The 19544-nt window shown below is 38.8% G+C and overlaps 1 protein-coding gene across 1 annotated transcript; it reads right to left on the reverse strand.

The window, feature by feature from the left end:
- Nucleotides 1–5223: 5223 nt before the first annotated feature.
- Nucleotides 5224–17223, reverse strand: LOC143982776 (cbp/p300-interacting transactivator 3-like). The gene is made up of 2 exons (XM_077481785.1): nt 17063–17223; nt 5224–6561 (listed from the first exon to the last, which is right to left on the reverse strand). The coding sequence occupies exon 2, from the start codon at nt 6549–6551 to the stop codon at nt 6009–6011; it is 543 nt and encodes a 180-aa protein (XP_077337911.1). The 5' UTR covers nt 6552–6561; nt 17063–17223; the 3' UTR covers nt 5224–6008.
- Nucleotides 17224–19544: the final 2321 nt, after the last annotated feature.

A 19544-nucleotide genomic window follows, 5' to 3' on the forward strand; every position in this document is an offset into this window, starting at 1 on the left:
GGCACAACGCCTATAAAGCTTTATCAAGCATTTTGTAAGCTTTTCTGATGGTAGATCAAAGCTTGTGCCAGCCAAAAGAAAGGACGGGAAATATTAGAAGTAAGGCTTCTTTATAAAAGTGTAGATCTCTGAAGAGTTTCCTGGGGTGGATCACTTTTCAGATGGTGTTTGACAGGTGATGAAGAGGTCGATATGCTGATATGTAATATGACAAAGTAAACTTTTGTCATGCCTGTGTATCTGGTAACTATTATCATTGCCTATAGACTAATGAAGTCCTCAGGGTATTTGAGGTTCTATTATTATAAAGGATAAAGATGTGCGTAAAAACAACTACATATACAAGCCTCATTGGAACTACTATCACTTCACTATTCATGTATTTATCAAGCCTTATTTGACAGACTTTCCTCTATTTTCCTTTTCTATGTTGAAACCCAGCACTCAATAGTGTTCTTGCCTGGGGATGCATTTTTTCACCACCAATGTCTGAGCTTCTGCTTACCTATGTTTTGACTGATACCTCCACTTATCCATAGAGATGAATGGAGCTTGTCATTCATGCCGGAAACAAGTTACAATGAAAAGGGAGCTCAGAACAAAGACCCGTGTCTTCAAAATGCAACTCATTGCACGTCTAAACGAGCCCTTGTTCAGGGAGCGTTGTTTTTCGGTTAGCTCTTCCGCCAAGCAAAGAAAAACAGAAGTTCAAGGGCAATCTGAAATTTTCACCTTAGACCACAACTAAGCCTAAGCAACACTCTAAACTGTTTTAAAATATTGGCAATGTTCAATGGACAGTGAAGGGTGTGACAACAGTATAGAATGAAGAATTAAAGCAGTATTAAGACTTGCTTCACCCCTATGCAGGTTGCAGTTTGCATATTCCAGGTGCATTTTGCATTTTTCAGTACACATTTTTGATCCAGTGAAGTCTATGCAAACAAAAAGCAGAAAAAAGTCCTTGGCCCTTTCCATAAAAAGCACAGATGTGAATGTGACTCATAGGAAACCACGTTAAATGGACCGTAGTGTGTTTCTGCAAAACTGAAAATGCAGAGGTGAGAACCAGGCCTAAACCCAAAAGCAAACATGTCTTTGATTGTTAGCTTACCAATTCTTAGATGTGATAGTTGTATTTGTTTACAATTTAAGGCTTTCTTTCTTCTATAGTCATCTGGTAATTCAGCCAGGAGGTCTGTTTTTAACAGCACAAACTCTCCAGCAAAATGTATCAGTTTACATGTATGGGACAAACCACTTAACACTGACAATGTGATTAAAATTATCAGCTTTTATTTATTCATGCAAAACCTTTATCCCAAAAGGACAATAAATTGTTTGCTGCAACTAATTATAAAGTGTGAGCTGGAGTTTGGCTTTAGTTTGTTAGTGTACCTGAATCTGCTATTATTATTATTATACAGGATTTATATAGCGCCAACAGATTACACAGCACTTTACAACATGAGGGCAGACAGTACACTTAGGCCCCTTTCACACTACCGATCCGTTCAGGTCCGCTATGACAGTTTTTCAGGTGGACCTGAACGGATGCTCCATAGAGCTCTATGGAGCGTCGGATGTCAGCGGTGACATGTCCGCTGACATCCGACCCGCTTCGATCCGAAATAGTGTGACGGAGGAAAAATCTATTTTTCCATCCGTCATCGGAACGGATCGGGTGACGACGGACACTGCGGAGACGGATTTGTCATCTTCCTGCTCAGCGGAGATCGCTGAGCAAGCGGATATCCATGGGGCAGATCAGCACTGAAAGGACCCTTACAATACAGGAGGGATCAGAGGGCCTTGCTCGTTAGAGCTTACACATTAGACACTACCATCCACCCAGACTGACAATGCTGCTGGCTGCTGTGCCTCCTGTTCTCATTCCACCAGAGGTGTGTCTCAATAATACAGGAGGTGTGTTACTGGCCAGATCACCAGGGGGAAAAATGAAGATATTAAAAATGATGACGCCACAACGTCTAATGATCGGTAAGCTGCAATACATTTTTTGGTTTGGGGTTTTACCGCTTTAAGGTTGAGCATTCATCAGAATGATCAACACTTATGTATTCTCATACTGGCTGACTGTGGAGGTACTGTATATGCACTGCTTTAGCATCCCTGGTGTCAAAGTATCTTTGAATGAATTATTTTAATTAAAGTGTTTCTGAAGGCTGAAGGTATAAAACCTTCAGTATGCAGCTCCCAGCGCAGCCCCCTTTGATACTTATGGCTTGTTATGGGGTCACTCGAAGAAGAGGAGGGGCCAGGAGCACCAGCAGGGGACCAGAGAACAGAGGGATCGGGGCTGCTCTGTACAAAACCATTACAGAGCAGGTAAGTATGACATGTTTGTTATTTAAAAAAAAAAAAAGTTTAAAATCACGTTAACCACTTGAGTCCCTGAGCCTTTTTCCTACTTAATCCCCTTTAAGTCACAAACCACCATGTACCTTTTAGCAATGTTGTATTTTTTTTTTTTTAGGTCAGATAGTGCTTTATTTGGTAGCAGATTTGGATACATATTTTTTATATATATTTCCTAGGGTTATATGAAAGAAATAGGGAAAAAAAAAAAAAAAAAGTGTTTTCCTGTAATTTTTCCAACTCAACGTACATGTATTTTTTGCATCCTCAGATATTTACTTCAGACTGTAAATGTAAAAAGTGTGATTTTCATGCAGAAGCAGAATGGTAAGGTTTGAAGTTAACATTTGTATTTTACTTTAGAGTGCCCAAGCCTCCATACTGACAGGATTGCAGAAATGTATTTGCAGTGATTTGCTTCAAGGAGTGCTGTGTAGCAGGATTGGAAGCCCAGGAGCTGATCGTTTCATCTCATGAGCTTAGTGATGGACTCCAGACATCTGACTGAGCACCAGCTGTTTTAGCACTAAAAATCTTGGGATACACCAGGGCCGATGAGTCTGGATGATGTTTTATTTTTTTTTAACCACTTGACCTCCAGAAGTTCTACCCCCCTTAATGACCAGGCCATTTTTTGTAATACGGCACAGCGTTATTTTTAACTGAAAATTGTGCGGTCGTGCGACGCTGTACCCAAATAAAATTCAGGTCCTTTTTTTGCACAAATAGAGCTTTCTTTTGGTGGTATTTGATAACATCAGCGTTTATTTTTTGCACTATAAACAAAAAAAAGGGCAACAAATAAAAAAACAAAAAAAAAAAAAATTTTTTTACTTTCTGCTATAAAACATATCTATTACAAAAAGTAAAAAAAAAAAATCGAATTTCTTCATCAATTTAGACTAATCTGTATTTTGCTACATATTTTTGGTTAAAAAAAAAAAAAAAATCTCAATAAGTGCAAATTGCATGGTTTTTGCAAAAGTTATAGCATCTACAATCTATGGGATATATTTATGGAAATTTTATTTATTTATTTTTACTAGTAATGACAGCAAACAGCAACTTATAGTGGGACTGTGATATTGTGGCGGACAAATTGGACACAAACTGACACTTTTCGGCGACCAGTGACACTAATACAGTGATCAGCGCTAAAAAAATATACACTGTCACTGTACTAATGACGCTGGCTGGGAAGAGGTTAACATTAGGGGCGATCAAAGGGTTAACTATGTGCCTAGCCTGTTCTTACTCACTATGGTTGAGGTGCTTTGACTGGGGGGAAGGCATTGATCCATGTTCTTGCTTTGCAGGAACACAGGATCAATGCCTTCCCTACTGCAGAATGGTAATTTTCCTTGTTTACATAAGCAGATTGCCTTTTTGGTTCTCTGCCTAATGATTGTGGGTGCCAGCAGACATCGAGTTCTTGGTACCCGCAGATCAGCTCCCAGTGTGTATAATCACAGCGGGAGTGGGTCGACGGCGGTGCGCATGTGCACCCCTGACCCGGAAGTGCAGGATCACTTACTAGGTACGTTATTCTGCGCAGCAGAGCTGCCTTGCCACTGTATATGTACGTTAAATGGTCAGGAAGCAGGTAAATAAAATGGCACAGTCCTAGTGTAGTTTTAGAATGCCACCTAGGACCACCTAAGTGGTCAACCTGGAAACTCCAACCCATAAATAAAGAAAAAAAAATAAAAATAAAAAAAATAAACATAAGAAAAAAAAGGCAGTTTCCATGATGGAAAAACAACAGTAAATGGTAGTGCACAAACAGTTGTGTAAAATATAATCGTTAGCATAAGATGAGTAAAAAATTGTGATACAAGGAGGTAACAGCAGATTCAAAGTTTGTGTAGACTTGGCAGGCTATCCATGAAATAGCAACCAGGGGAGAGCTGATAATGGCTCCCTTTCCAAAGGAATAAGGCCCTAGGCACCAGACAGTGTAGATTGACTAGGTCACAGAAAAAAATAATAATATAAGAATAAGATAGATAGAGGGGGGGGCAAGAGGGGAGATAAGTGAAGGAAAAGGAGGGCGGGGTGGGAAAAAAAAAATGTGATGTATTAGTATGTCCAAATGGGCAGCACCCGTAAGCGCTCTTCAAGCAGTAGGATGTACATCAAAGAGGTCTTTCCCCTCTTCAGAGAAGACAAACATGTTCCACACATTTCAGGTTTTGAAATACCTCTCACAATTATGCTGCACGGTAAACATTTGATCCTCCGTCTTCTACTCTGTGAAGATAGAGGCCTATTGTTGGTGGCTACAGACATTTCCAAGTAAGAGGAATGCATGATTTGATGGATAGTGGATTATAGATCTCTTGTAAATTATAGCTGGCATATTTGAGACATGACAGAGAAAAAAGGCTGGGTCTTCCGGGGCCGCGTGGTCTGCAAATTATTGGACAATCCACCAAACCTCTTTCCAGTAATGGTCAAGTTTAAGGCAGGACCAGAAGACGACCCATAAAGTTTATTCTTCCCTGATTTTGGTCAGCCATAGTGGTTGCATGGGGTCATAGCCTATCCCAATTCAACCATAATCAGTTGGAATGTGTGAGAATCAAATCTGGTTTTGTGTACCTTTTAAGATAATTGTGCCACTAAAACAAAACATTACCTATTTTATATTGATATTTTTGGATTTTTTCCAATTACATCCTGCCAATTTGTGATTTGCAAGAAACTTACCATTGTAAAATCAGAATTTCTGGTCAAACTGTGTATTTTGGTAATGTCTAGTCAAGATGAGCTAGCTTGTTCTGTGTGCATGAATTTTCTTGGAATAAAAAAAATAAAACAAAAAATAAATAAAAAGAAACTATGTAGACAAGTTGATTTTTTTATTACTGAATCAGGCAGCAAATGACAAACAATTAGAATTCCCTAAGCATCGTTTCCAAAAAAGGAGAGGACCAGCCCTTCTAGATTGCGAGGAGCATCATAGAAAAATCTTTAAATTATATTAAAGGATTTTATTCATCCCCTGCAAAAATAAAGTAATCTACAGTTTCTGCTCTCGATAGTAAGTTTAGTGCAAGAAGAAACAAAGCTTTAAACCACATTTGTAGCTTGATAAAAATGAATGTCCCCATTGACCACTCACCTTTTTAAGTTCTAAGGGTGCCTTTGAAGTACAGTGACATTGCAATAAATGTGATTACATCATCACACCAAATAAGTCTCTGATCTGCAAAATACACCTGTGACTACATGCAAATACAAATCCATAGCATACAATCATTATTTCCAAGTTTTACAATAGGACATATGTTATTAGGAAAAGGCCTGACACTAGCTGTATTCTTTTACTGTTCTGGGAATATTTACTGTGATAACTGGGACACTAATGTGTACAAGCACTCGCCCTTCTGAAACATTAACCAATGCTTGTTATCACCAAGTGCAGTGCAAATTCCCACTGAAAATAGTCAATATTGTCCCATGGCGGTTAGTGAGCCCACTGTTTTGAGTCAGAACACAGATTATAAGAGATTGTTTTTTGTAATTCCAATACGACAAAACAGGACAGGGGAAGGGAATCGAATCCAGATTTTATATAAGCCATATGCAGTGCAAATAAATCTGAACTTTCTTCAAGAAGTGTCCCATCAGCATGTTACTGTGCTGACCTGCTGCTTGCCAACAAAGTCCAAAATAAAGTCCATCTCATTGTGTCCAAGGTAGAGCTCAGGCAGCTCTTCAATTCTGTCCAGACCCAATTCCAGAGCCAATGAGGTCAATGTGTCTTCATCAATGAGGTCTGCGTCTGTCACATTTAGGATGGGCATGTGCTGGTGGTGACTAGGTGCCATTCTGTAGGTGAGCTGACTTTGTAAAAGTCCAGGGTTCCCCATACTTGGATATCCCTGGTATGGATTGTTGAGTTTCTGAAGTTGCATAGTGGCCATAAGTTGCTGTGTTCCCATATAGGTCTGGGCTTGTCCAGGGTACATTGCTGCTGACGTATGCTGGTGCATATTCATTCTTGTCCTCAAATTTCCATCAGGATTGGTACCTCCATACTGCATCATTGGTGCTGCAATTGTGTTTCGTATTGCATGAGGCGGAACTGGAGTCTGCATACCGTTCATGTTCATCCTGTAGTTGGGATGTCCGTTGTGCATAGCGGCCATCATCATCGGGTCTGCCATCCCTACGAATCTGAGAAAATAGGACAGTTGTTTAGATTGACATTAATATATACTTTGACACAGTTAAAGTGAAAGCCAAAACATTTTATTTTGCATTTTTGTATTCAACCCCCGGCAGGTTTTCTTCCTTTTCATATATTTTAGTAGTGTGCGCAGGATAGAAAGTAAAGGGACATTTCCCAAAAAAAAAAAAAAAAAGTGGAGAAATTCCTCCTTAAGACCTAAGACACCCAAGTAGGTGTCTTAATTGGAAAGCTTTCAGTAATTAATAATAAAATCAAATATACGTTTTGCAAGCCAGCTTGTGTTGTTTATGGTATTATGAATGAAACTTTCAAAAAATAAAGTTGCACATCACTGTTAGGCCTAATACACACAGGACTTTATTTTTTTCCAACCCTGGATGCCTTTGCTCCAGGGCAGGAAAAGCAGCTCAACAAAACGCTCCTAAAGCCTCATTTTGCAAACACATTTAGGTGTGTCAAATGTTTGGGCATTCATTCATTCATTTGGCCATAAAATGTATTTATTCTGGCCATTAAAATGAATGCTCAGGTGCTGGAAGCTACTAGTGTTTAGATATATCTAGAATTTTTTCCACCAAAATGTTCCTCTCCTGAACGTTCAAGTGATGGTTTTTCTTTCTTTCTGCCTCTAAACATCTGTAAACGTACACTATTACCAAAAGTATTGGGACACCTACCTTTACACGTACATAACCTTTAATGGCATCCCAGTCTTAGTCCGTAGGGTTCAATATTGAGTTGGTCCACCCTTTGCAGCTATAACAGCTTCAACTCTTCTAGGAAGGCTGTCCACAAGGTTTAGGAGTGCGTCTATGGGAATGTTTGACCATTCTTCCAGAATCGCATTTGTGAGGTCAGGCACTGATGTTGGATGAGAAGCCCTGGCTCACAGTCTTGGCTCTAATTCATCCCCAAGGCGTTCTATTGGGTTGTGGTCAGGACTCTGGATGATTTGGACCAGTGCACAAAGCAAGGTCCATAAGGACAAGAATGAGAGAGTTTGGGGTGGAGGGACTTGACTGACCTGCACAGAGCCCTGACCTCAACCCGATAGAACCCCTTTGAGATGAATTAGAGCGGAGACCGTGTGTCAGGCTTTCTCATTCACAGCAGTGCCTGACCTCACAAATGCACTTCTGAAAAGATGGTTAAACATTCTCATAGACACACTCCTAAACCTTGTGGACAGCCTTCCCAGAAGAGCTTAAGCTGTTATAGCTGCAAAGGGTGGGCCAACTCAATATTGAACCCTACGGACTAAGACTGGAATGCCATTAAAGTTCATGTGCATGTAAAGGCAAGCGTTCCGAATACTTTTGGCAATATAGCGTGTGTGTGTGTGTGTGAGATAGAGATATATAGATAGATATAAAATGTCCACAACGTGATTAGTTAATGAATGTCAATGAACATTGTGGTCGTGTGTTTTAGATGCCATTATCGCAGTCAATGCCTAAACCAGGCGTAGGCAGCCTTTTGCGCACACTGTGCCAAAAAATATTTTCAAAGAAATTGAGCGTGCCGATTTTATAACAAAAAAAAATTTTTTAAACATCACACTCAATCCCAAAGGATTTTTTATAAATGAAATGCTGTAAACTACTTTAGTAGTGAGTAAATAACCTCCAGCGTTTCCTATCTTTTACAATTTGTGAGGGCACAGTGTCTCCCCCTCAGTGCAGGTGGGGAACTCCCAAACTGGAATGCATTAGTGTCTCACTGGCACTTCCCTGTGCTGCTCTGCTGATGGGGAGGGAGTCGAGTGCTGGCAAAAGAGGCTTTGTGTGCCGCTTGCGGCACCTGTGCCAGGGGTTGCCTATCCCTGGCCTAAACAAATGATCAGTTCTGACATCAGTTAATTTTGATGATTTCGTTATTTTTTGCGATAACCAGTTTCTTAAAGCAATACTTCAGCCAAAAAACGTTTTTTATTTTTACATTGGGTGATGTGGATAATGGTTAGAGCCTTGGTTGAGATTTTCTAAAAAAATTCTATCAATGTTTTGTGGCAAGAGATTACTGGGAATGTCATTTATCCAGTTCATACAAATATTTGTCTTAGAAACTCTGTACTGGGACCAATCAAGTGACTAATGGGCAGAAGCTTCCGCACGGCAAAAAGTTTAAAACGCATGTAATATGCTTTTTTTTGCCTTTTAACAAATAGTGGCGTTTCACTTTAAGGCAAAGTACAAACAAGCACAAAAAGAGATTGCATTCCTGGCTCACTCTAATGAAAGTCCCTGGGTGTACAATACAAAAGATTGGTATTGAGGTGGATGTAATACGCACAAGTATTTTGGCCTCTTGCATTCCAGGCATAAAAAAGTGCTGCTTTTACAGGCATTTGGCGTTTTTTTTTTTTTTTTTTTCTTTCAGTCTGTAGAAACAACTTTAGCAACTCTAGGTTAGCCTATGTGTCTGTACAAATTTGGGCATTTACACGCATTTTTGAAGAGGAGAGTTTACAGGCTGAAACAAAAGCGATCACATGCACATTTTTTGAGAGCAGCTTTCGGGCAGGAAAAATGCTGGATACGTGTTTGGCGTTTTTAAATGTAAATTGGTTATAATGAAAAAAAGGACCCAGGGGGAATGTTTTGGGGAAATATATAAACCCAAACACACATAAACGTGCATAAATGCATGTGCAATATGAGCCATTATGAGTGTTTTTTTTTTTTATGCCTGAAGTTCTGGCATTTTTTCAGGCGCCTAGTGCTCGCGAACCCTTCGAAAAAAGTTTTGCTGCATTGTTTTACAGAACGCACATTTTTCAACAAGTAGCAGCAATACATCCAAATCTAGTGCATAATTATATATATATATATATATATAATCAATATTTACTTGTGCTGTTACTTCCTGCCCAGTGATCCTATTGACAGCAACCTCATAAATGGATGGTAACATGGAAGCAATGTCGGAACAAGGCCATCCAGCGTCCAGGGAAAAGATGCCAAATTGCAGCCCCCCCTTCACTTAGGGTCAGGGCGCCCACATCCCTGTGATAAACCTTAAAGCCCATGGCAGCCGCCCCTCCACCCCTTGTCCCGAACCTGCATGCAAAAATAGGTTCAGACACAGAAGCCTTTATAAAAAACATCTAACATGTCAGCTCTGTGAAATTATTTTATATTTATGTACCTTAAAGGAGCTAACATTACTACTTCATGGGTGGGATCCAATTCTGACCAGGGTGCTATCTACATATTTATATAGAAATTACAAACTATGTAGCACTGTACAAAGTACTGTATTTATCGGTGTATAACACGCACAGGTGTATAACCCGCACATTCATTTTAAGAGGGAAGTTTCAGGAAACAAAAAATACATTTTTGTATTGGCGTATAACACGCACACGCTATTTGCACCTGATTTTCATGGTGAAAAAAGTGAGTGTTATACGCCAATAAATACAGTAAGTTACACCAACAAAAATCAGCATCTGGTCAAAAGGAGCTTTCAGGCTAAGGTCCCTGACAAAGTTATACAAACACAAGCAAATTCTATGGCTAGTTTGTATAGAAGCTAATTTGTGTACAATCAGAAGTTGGGGCACCTGAGCAACCTTCAAAGATGTAGGACTGAGCATACAAACTCCATGCAGCTGTTGTACTTTGCAGGATTTGTGCTGAGGACATAGTGCTGAAAGACAAGACTCTAAACACGTAGCTATTATGTTGCGCTCTATAGACGTTCCTCCCAGCACTCAAGGGTGTTTTCCCAGCACTCCTTTTTTCAAGATCATCTTTAGTTTTCATTTTGCCTTGTGAAATATAGACAGCAATATGCAAATATAAACCTTAACATTAAGCTGCAGAGAATAAATATGAAATCTACCATTGTGAACCTCCTTTTCAGAAAATATTGGCTGCCTGGCTGTCATGCTGATCCAAAGGCTTCAATACTTTCAGGAGTATTAAACAAGTATGCACATTTTTAAACTAAAGTTTTTTCATAGTTATTTTGGATCAATGTAAGCATGAATATCTGATACGTGACTGATCCCTGTATAAACCACAAATCACTGTAGTAGGCGCCACTACTACAGTGATAGCAGCAGTCTTCTCTTCCCTGTCCAGCGCCGAGCTGCTGCAATTCTGAATAGCAACCACAGGGGGTTGTTTGCTCCTCACTGCTGACCTCAGAGAAAGCCTTGGGTATACTGTTATATATATATATATATATATATATATATAGCGTTCTCTGATTGGATGAGGTGGAGAGGCGGGGCAGTGAAGTCACAATCCCCACCATGTCCAATCAGGGCTCAGAAGACTGCTAGTATTACTGTAGTGGTGAGCTTGTTCTTTTGAAGAAAGAACAGACCTACTGGCTGAATCACCAGATAAAAATAGAAGAAAGCCTTAAAAAAAGTAAATACAGCCGTCACATCTAAAAATTGATAAGCTGCAATACAACAAAATGTTTGCTTTTGGGTTTATTACTGCCATATTTGCATGCGTGTTCCAGGTCGGGGACACATCAAGTATTGAAGCTAGTGGATGAACATGGCACTTACGCTAGTCACACTTGGTATCAACTTATATAAAAAATTCCCATCAGTGTATTCTATGAAAGGATGAATATTATTCCAAAGTACCTACTTCTAACATTTGATTTTGATGCGAATGGACTAAATAGTTAATTTGAGGAAAATTTTCTATCCTGCTCCTTTCTGTGACTGCAGTCGAAAACAATATCGCTTTGACTACTCTTTAAGAGACTAGTATTTTCATAAAGGGTGGTCAGCACGGGAGCTTTTGCAAAAGTTTAAAGATGGTTTAAAAAAATATATTTCTTGTCTTTTAGATGCAAATTTGTTATAATATACTTTATTTGTCAAAATATACACTTTTCAGAGACACCTTTTTCAAAAGGAACATTTCTATTTTAGAACATTCCTCCTACATACCACTGTTTATATCTGCCTTTGTTCTCACCTCCCACATTCCCCCTAGAATAGCTATCTGGTTGGCATAAAAATCTCTACAGCCTCAGAGATTAACAACAATATCCTGGATCAGTTAACTTGATCCAACTATAAAATTCTGATTATGGAGCAGTACATGTTACTAAGAGAGTAAGGATTACAGTATATCTAAAGCCAACTTTTTTTTTTGTTTTTAAATAGAGTAAGATATATTTGAACCAGCTTTCATGTTTTTTTTATTTTTTTATTTATCTTCTTGCTGTCTGGGTACAACATTTTCATTACCTCCTGTCCCAAGACACAAGAGGAGATGAAAAAAAGACCTCTTCAATGTAGGGTGAAGTCATTTTCTGTCTTGTTGTCTGGAGCAAGTGTACCCATTTGAAGATTTCCCCCTATTTCTTTTTCCAGTGACTACTCAAGATTTTGATTTTCCATCACTTTCAGCCCCAGTCACAATGTACACCAGGATAAACAGAGAGGTTAAATTTGTCCAGCAGTCACACAGACAGTAATAAAACCTGTAATACAGAAAACCACACAGCCAAACTTCATGTAGACCCATCCATAGTGGAGAGCGAACCGTTAAAACAGAGTCACCATAAAATTCTAAAATCAGAAAAAAAGCCAGCTTGATATCTAGTAGTAACCATTTACTGAAAGTCATAATGCTTACTTGACATCCAGAGTAACCATCCACTGAACGCCATTATACCAACTTGGCATCCAGAGTAACCATCTACTGAACGCCATTATACCAACTTGACATCCAGATTAACTGTCTACTGAACAGCATCATGCCAACATGACATCCAGAATACCCATTTACAGAGAGCCATCATGCCAACTTGACATCTAGAGTAACCGTCTACTGAACACCATTATACCAACTTGATATCCAGAGTCATTGTTTACTGAAGAGCATGAAAGTCAACAGTCCAACTTGACATCTACAGTAACCATTTACTGAAAGCAATCATAACAGCTTGACTTTTAAAGTAACTTTTAATTGAAAGCAATCAAGCCAACTTGATATCAACAGTAACCGTTTACTGAATGCCATTATACCAACTTGACATCCAGAGTCATTGTTTACGGAAGGCCATGAAGGCCAACTTGACATCTAGAGTAACCATTTACTAAAAGTTATCAGGCCACCTTGACATCCAGAGTAACTGTTTACTGAAAGCCATCATGCCAACATGACATATAGAGTAACTATTTACTGAAAGCCATCATATGAACTTGATATCTACAGTAGAGTAACCATTTAGTAAAAACTATAATTTCAACGTGACATCCAGAATAACTGTTTACAGAAAGCCATTGTGCCAACTTAACATTCTGAGTAACCATTTACTGGACACCATTATACCAACTTGACATCCAGAGTCACTGTTTAATGAAAGGCATCATATTGACTTGACGTCTTGGGTAACCATTTACTGAAAGCCATCATGCCAACGTGAAATCCAGAATAATGGTTTAAGGAAAGCCATCATGCCAACGTGATATCCAGAATAACCGTTTACTGAACCCCATTATACCAACTTAACATCCAGAGTCACCGTTTACTGAAAGGCATCATACCAACTTGACATCTAGAGTAACCATTTACTGAAAGCTGGCAGGCCAACTTGACATATAGAGTAACTATTAATTGAAAGCAATCAAGCCAACCCGACATGCAAACCCCATATTAATATAAAACACCAATGCTTTAAGGGTATGTGGATCTTCTTTATCAAGGTGACAAGCAGAGACATCTTGTCCTAATATGGACATTTTTTTTTCCAGCTTCCTGTCCCTGGGAGAACTAGCGAAGTAGTAATTGTGACTCCCAACCCCCCTACAATTCTTCACTATGACCCTATCCACATGTCAGGATTATTGACTGACAGCAGTTTATTAAAGCAAACCGATGCAGGGAAGCCAGGTTTTGTGAAACATAACATTATCTTGATTTCTGTTATACATAGCATAACTTCCAATTTTTAAATGTGTTTGAGATACCAGAGCTATTAAACAGGTTGCAATTTCAAATGTTAATGAGTTAACTTAAACAGACTTATGTTACCCCCCAAAATTTACAGCATACTTGGTTGATTCAATATAAGTGTTCGATAGTCTTAATACAAAGCAGAAATGACCACACATTAACGCATTGTACACTGCAAATTTGTAATGCAATGTATAGGTCTGAAGGGGGCCCCAGATCGTAAAAAGAAAAAAAAAAAAAAAAAAAAAAAAGATTTATTGAATTAACATATATGGAAGTGCCACAAAGTCTCAATTAATTAAAAATATGTATATAGCATGTGTGTGACATCAAAAGAAAATGCCCCAAAATTACCATGAAAAAACTTTGCAATGTTTGTGTCCAATCAATACACAGGTGCTAGGGGGAATCAATTTATTTGGAAAACATCAAAGATGATAGAGTGCTTAGCTTTAACATTGCATTTAATGCGAAGCAGTAGTAGACATGTGGAGGAGGAGGGGAGTATAGTTATAGATATCCCATGTTGTAAAGCACTGGGCAAACTGTTGGCGCTATATAAATCCTGTATAATAATATTAATAATATAGATAAGCTCATTCACATTAGTTCCGTTGAGCTGCGTTGATTTGCACAGGCCTCAATGCACAAAAAAACTGTTGTTCCTATATGCCCTGTTCACACTGCAAAATTGTGTTGAGGTGGGTTGCAGTGCATTGTGTAAAGATTGAAAAAAAAAAAAAAAAGAAAAGGGCTGTATTTTTACACAATGCAACTCGCCACACCACACATTAATGCACTGCGGTGCAACATGCTGCAGTGTAAAGATGTCAATAAAGTGTCATCTTATGACACTTCAATAAAAGTTAAAAAAATGTTTAGATTGTAAGCCCTTACGAGTAGGGCCCTCTTAACCCTCTTGTGTTTTATTGTATCGTAACTGTAGTGTCTCACTGTATATTATAAAGCGCTGCACAAACTGTTGGTGCTACATAAATCCTGTATAATAAAAGGAGAAAAACAGTAAACAATTTGATTCATTGTAACAATGTATCACCCCCCCCCCCACGCTGCTTCTACACATGGCACACCAGCATGCAGAAGTTTTTGTAAGAGTGAGTTAATGGAGCGTTTTTTGCTGTGCGTTTGCAGTGCGGATTTTTGAACATGTGACTTAAAACTTTAATGGGGTTGTTTTTAAAGCGTTTTTCAACAAGGAGGAGGGGCTTTTTTTTAACTCCCTAAACATGCTCCAAAAATGCTGCAAGCAGGATTTTTTTGACCGCAATGGGAGCACACCGACCCGGTGTGAAGTTTTTTTTTTTTTTTTTTTTTAAATTCTGTTTATTGATTTTATGCAAAACATACAAACAACAGTGGACGCATCATGAGGACGCATCCACAGGCCTAAGGCCCCGGTGTGAAGTTTAAAGGGAAGCAATTTTTCTTGATCTGTTCAGGTGTTTTTTTTTTTTTTTTTTTAACGCAAAACTCCTCAGTGTGCCCTAAGTTCAAGCTTTTTTCTGGGCAAAAAGTTTAATTATAGAAAAGATTATACTCTTTTTTTTTTTTTTTTTTTTTTTTTTTTTTTTACGGTATATTTAGTTCTTAGAGGAGTCTGTCCTTACTTAAAGTGATACTAAACTCTGGTTTAAAAGAAACAAATGTATCCAAGGAAAAAAAAAGTGCATTCTATAGCTCTCAGCCTCCTCCAAATCCCTTTGTTTTGCTGCTGTGATCTGACTTCCTGTTAAGAGGGTGGCTACGTACGTTCTCCATAGTCCCCCTGTATGCAGGAACCTAACTGCCATCTCGTGCTTGCTTCTGAACTAATAATAATAATAATAATAATAATAATAATAATAATAATAATATTATATAGGATTTATATAGTGCCAATAGCGCACGCATTAATTTACAACTTGAGGGTAGACAGTACAAATACAATACACTTGAATACAGTAGGAATCAGAGGGCCCTGCTCCTTACACTCTATATAAAAGTTTATAATTATTATTATTTTTATAATACAGGATTTATATAACGCCAACAGTTTGCGCAGTGCTTTACAACGTTACTATGGGATTTGTGTGCATAGAGCAGTGTTCATGAACTAATGTTGTTCTAAACAAATGAAAGTAAGTAGGGGGGAGAGATTTCAGAACTCACAGTGAAGGTTACAAGGATGCAGAAAAACACAGTAAGAAATTAGTTCATTAAAAACAGATTATGGGGCCCATTAAGTAGTGGATGTGCATAGAATAGGTTTTGGAGAATAAGGGTTTTATTTTGCGTCACTTTAAAGGGTTTATATACTTGCGATAAAAACATATTGCAATATTTTCTCCATCAGATCATCCCCCACAGTTATCTTTTGTATCACTTGACCCTCCCTCCTAGATTGTAAGCTCTAATAAGCAGGGCCCTCTGATTCCTCTTGTATTGAAGCAGTACTGTCTGCCCTCATGTTGTAAAGTGCTGCGCAAACTGTTGGCGCTATATACATCCTGTATAATAATAATATAAGAAAACACTTTTGATTAATGAAATCTGAATTTGGAAAGGCTTACTGTAATCATAGGAGAAGGAAAAAAAATAACTAAGAAAACTAAAGCGCTCAATCGGATGCCTTCAGAACCTTTCTTACACTGGTGTGACTTTACTAAAATGCATTCTGATTGGTCACCATTGATCACTGCACTTTGCGCTGATCATCTTAAAAAAAAAAAAAAAAAAAAAAAAAAGCCTGTGGCCCTTTTTCTAACCAAACCCACGGTTCATTAGCTTGTGTGCGCCGGCTGTGACATCTGGCTTTGAAGGAGTTAATGACATACTTACTGATCCTGTGTTGTGACACAGCTTTCGCCCTACATAATAAAGGGATTTGCTGCTCAGGGTTAAACAAAGCTGCACTTCCCAGCTTACTGCTGAGACTCCAACAATTAACTGGCTATAGGCTCGATTTACAAAAGCTAAAAAAAAAAAACCAAGATAAGGATCCTTAGATTTTTTAAAATTTAAATAACAGTTGTATTTATATAAAAAAACTGCTGAGTCCAATGAGATTTGAAAATGACAGTCACATGGCTAGAAAAATAAAAGATGGTTATCATTGTGTAAAGCTTTGTGTAGCAAGCCTTATGGGAAATCTACACCATACATGCACAGAAAAGATGTGGGACTGTATGAAATAACAAATATCCATTGGTCAGGCTCCACAAAGCTTTGCGGATCAGCATGCATTTGGAATGTGTGTGCATTTCACACCTTACTGAGCTGCAATCATGGCTCACATGGGATTTAAATGAAAACAAAGACGTTAAAACAGAAGTTTAACCCTTACATGGCTGACCGACGCCAAATCTAAACCGATCGATTGCACAAACGCTTACTCATGCTTATAGCAAACTCTAGTGTTGCATAATAAAACAGAATAATATTTATAGCTTTTATTGTTACCGCTCAGTCATTCATTTATAGTAAATAAATAAATAAAAAAAACAACAACATATACCCAAAAACAACACACACACACACCAATACTCACCAGAAATTGTCTCAGTCGGTTTGTCTTGTGTCTGGACTGTCAAGGCATACAGCAAAGCATCCAGAAATTCAGAAAACAATCCACCCTAGTCCTTTACAACAGCTAGTGTGCTTGAATAGGAATCTATAGAAAGAGAATGTAGGGAGGCGGTGGCTTCCTAGTCCCTCCCGTCACTCCTAATTGGTTGGCATGAAGCCACACAGATGTCCCTAAACGTGTGTATAGATGTGATCAACTGCTGCTTTTCAAAGGGTTGCAACTCTGACACATAGGGCTCAATTTACTAAGCGATAACAATTGTTATTTTACGGGAAAAAAAAAACAGACGTTGTTTTCAGCGACCTGACACGGTCATGTGGCTAAAAATAACAATTCTTATTTAAAGTTTTATTTTATTTTTTTTATGTTTTTTTTTATTGTTGAGAGACTTGAACCTTATGTAACTTATTCAAAGATTAATGAGATATATTTTTTCAGTGGAAGCATTGTACGTAATAATGAACCGCGTCCTTTTAACTGGGCTAGCCCCCAGGAGGTTTATGCCATAATGTGCTAGTATGCACAGCTTATCAGTATTTTATGATAGACTTACCAATAAAGTCTCTTCTGTCTTAGGCTGGATTCACACCTATGGCATTTTTAGTGCTTTTTGCATTTTGTACTACAGAACATGTTTCATAGGAAAGCATGTTAAATGGGCTGTAGTGCAATTCTGCAAAATGCAAAAAGCACTAACAATGCATAGGTGCGAATCCAGCCTTAAAGAACCCCCTGTGAAAGTTTAAAAAAAAAAATTAAATACTCCTTTAAAAAGGGTTGTAAAGGCAGAAGGTTTTTCATCTTAATGCATTCTATACATTGGGATTAAAAAAAACTTGCAGCAGCCCCCCTAATACTTACCTGAGCCCCCTCTCTATCCAGCGATGTCCACGACTGCCTCAGCCATCCAGGACTCACTCTCCTGATTGGCTAAGACACAGCAGTGGCACCACTGGCTCCCACTGCTGTCAATCAAACTCAGTTAGAGGGGGCAGGGCCGAATGGCAGCTCCGTGTCTGAATGGATCCAAGGAGTTGCAGCTCAGCGCAGGTGCCCCCATAGCAAACTGCTTGCTGTGGGGGAACTCAACAGGATAGAGGGGCTAAGAACACCAGCGGGGGACCCAAGAAGAGGAGGATCTGGGCTGCCCTGTGCAAAACCACTACACAGAGGAGGTAAGTATAATATGTTTGTTATTTTAAGAAAAAAAAACAGAGACTTTACAATCACTTTAATCCAGGAGGGCAGGAAGGTCTGCCTGATCACGTGACCACTGTGATTGTCTGTCACAAAGACAGGAAGCTGTCTGCAGGGAGCACATTCTCAGCACAGCAACCTCTGCTGCCCATAAATGCATATGCAAAATTTTTATTCCCTGCCTTAGGCTGGATTCACACCTATGGCATTTTTAGTGCTTTTTGCATTTTGCAGATTTGCACAACAGAACATGTTCCATAGGAAACCATGATAAATGGACTGCAGTGCAAATCTGCAAAATGCAAAAAGCACTAAAAATGCCATAGGTGTGAATCCAGCTAAAGTAGAACTAAAAAGGTAAAACTTTTTTTTTTTTCATTTTGGATATAGTAATGCCCCTTACACACGATCTGAAAATCGTATGAAAAATGTCGCATTCGAATCGATCGTTAGTACAGAGCTTTCAAGAGCCAATCAGGACAGTTCATCCGATATTATTCTATCGGACATGCACAGAAATTTTTTTTGTAGGATGCCAGATCGTATGTTTTTCGTTTAATCGTACTGATTAAACGAAAATCATACGATCTGGCATCCTACAAAAAAAAATTCTGTCATTCGAAAATTGCTGTCGTTCGAAAATGCAATACAAATGCATTACAACACGTTACATCACTTCCGAATTTTTATTCTGTCGTACGAGAATTTTCGCAAATTCATCAGATTCGACTTGAGATTTGCATGCAAAAAAAAACAGACGAGGATTCCTCTGATAATCTCATCATGTGTACAGGGCATAAAGGTGGGTTTTAGCCCCTGTCACTTTTTTGCCATCTGTATCAAATGGGGAAGGTTTCCCTTCACTTCCGGTCCCAAGAAGTGACAGGAAATCTCTACAAAGTGGAGTACCAGGACAACATGTATAAATACATAAATAGTCCATATAGTGAACTTTGAGTTATTCACTTTCATGTCATTCAGAGGACAAAGGGGCACTCTTTACATTTACAGAGATTTAACCTTCACATTCAGAAAAGCTTCTTCACAGTAAGAGCTGTGACACTTTGAAATAGACTCCTTAAAGCGGGAGTCCACCGGGACTCCGCGTTTTTTTTTTTTTTAAAATCCAGCAGCTACAAATACTGCAGCTGCTGACTTTTAAAATAGTGACACTTACCTGTCCAGCGCGCCCGCGATGTCGGCACCCGAAGCCGATCTCTAGGTCGCCTGTCGGGTCCTGCCGCCG

Source organism: Lithobates pipiens, unplaced genomic scaffold (assembly GCF_037356315.1).
Source record: "Lithobates pipiens isolate NorthernLeopardFrog02 unplaced genomic scaffold, aLitPip1_a1.2 Scaffold_16, whole genome shotgun sequence".
NCBI classification, from domain to species: domain Eukaryota; kingdom Metazoa; phylum Chordata; class Amphibia; order Anura; family Ranidae; genus Lithobates; species Lithobates pipiens.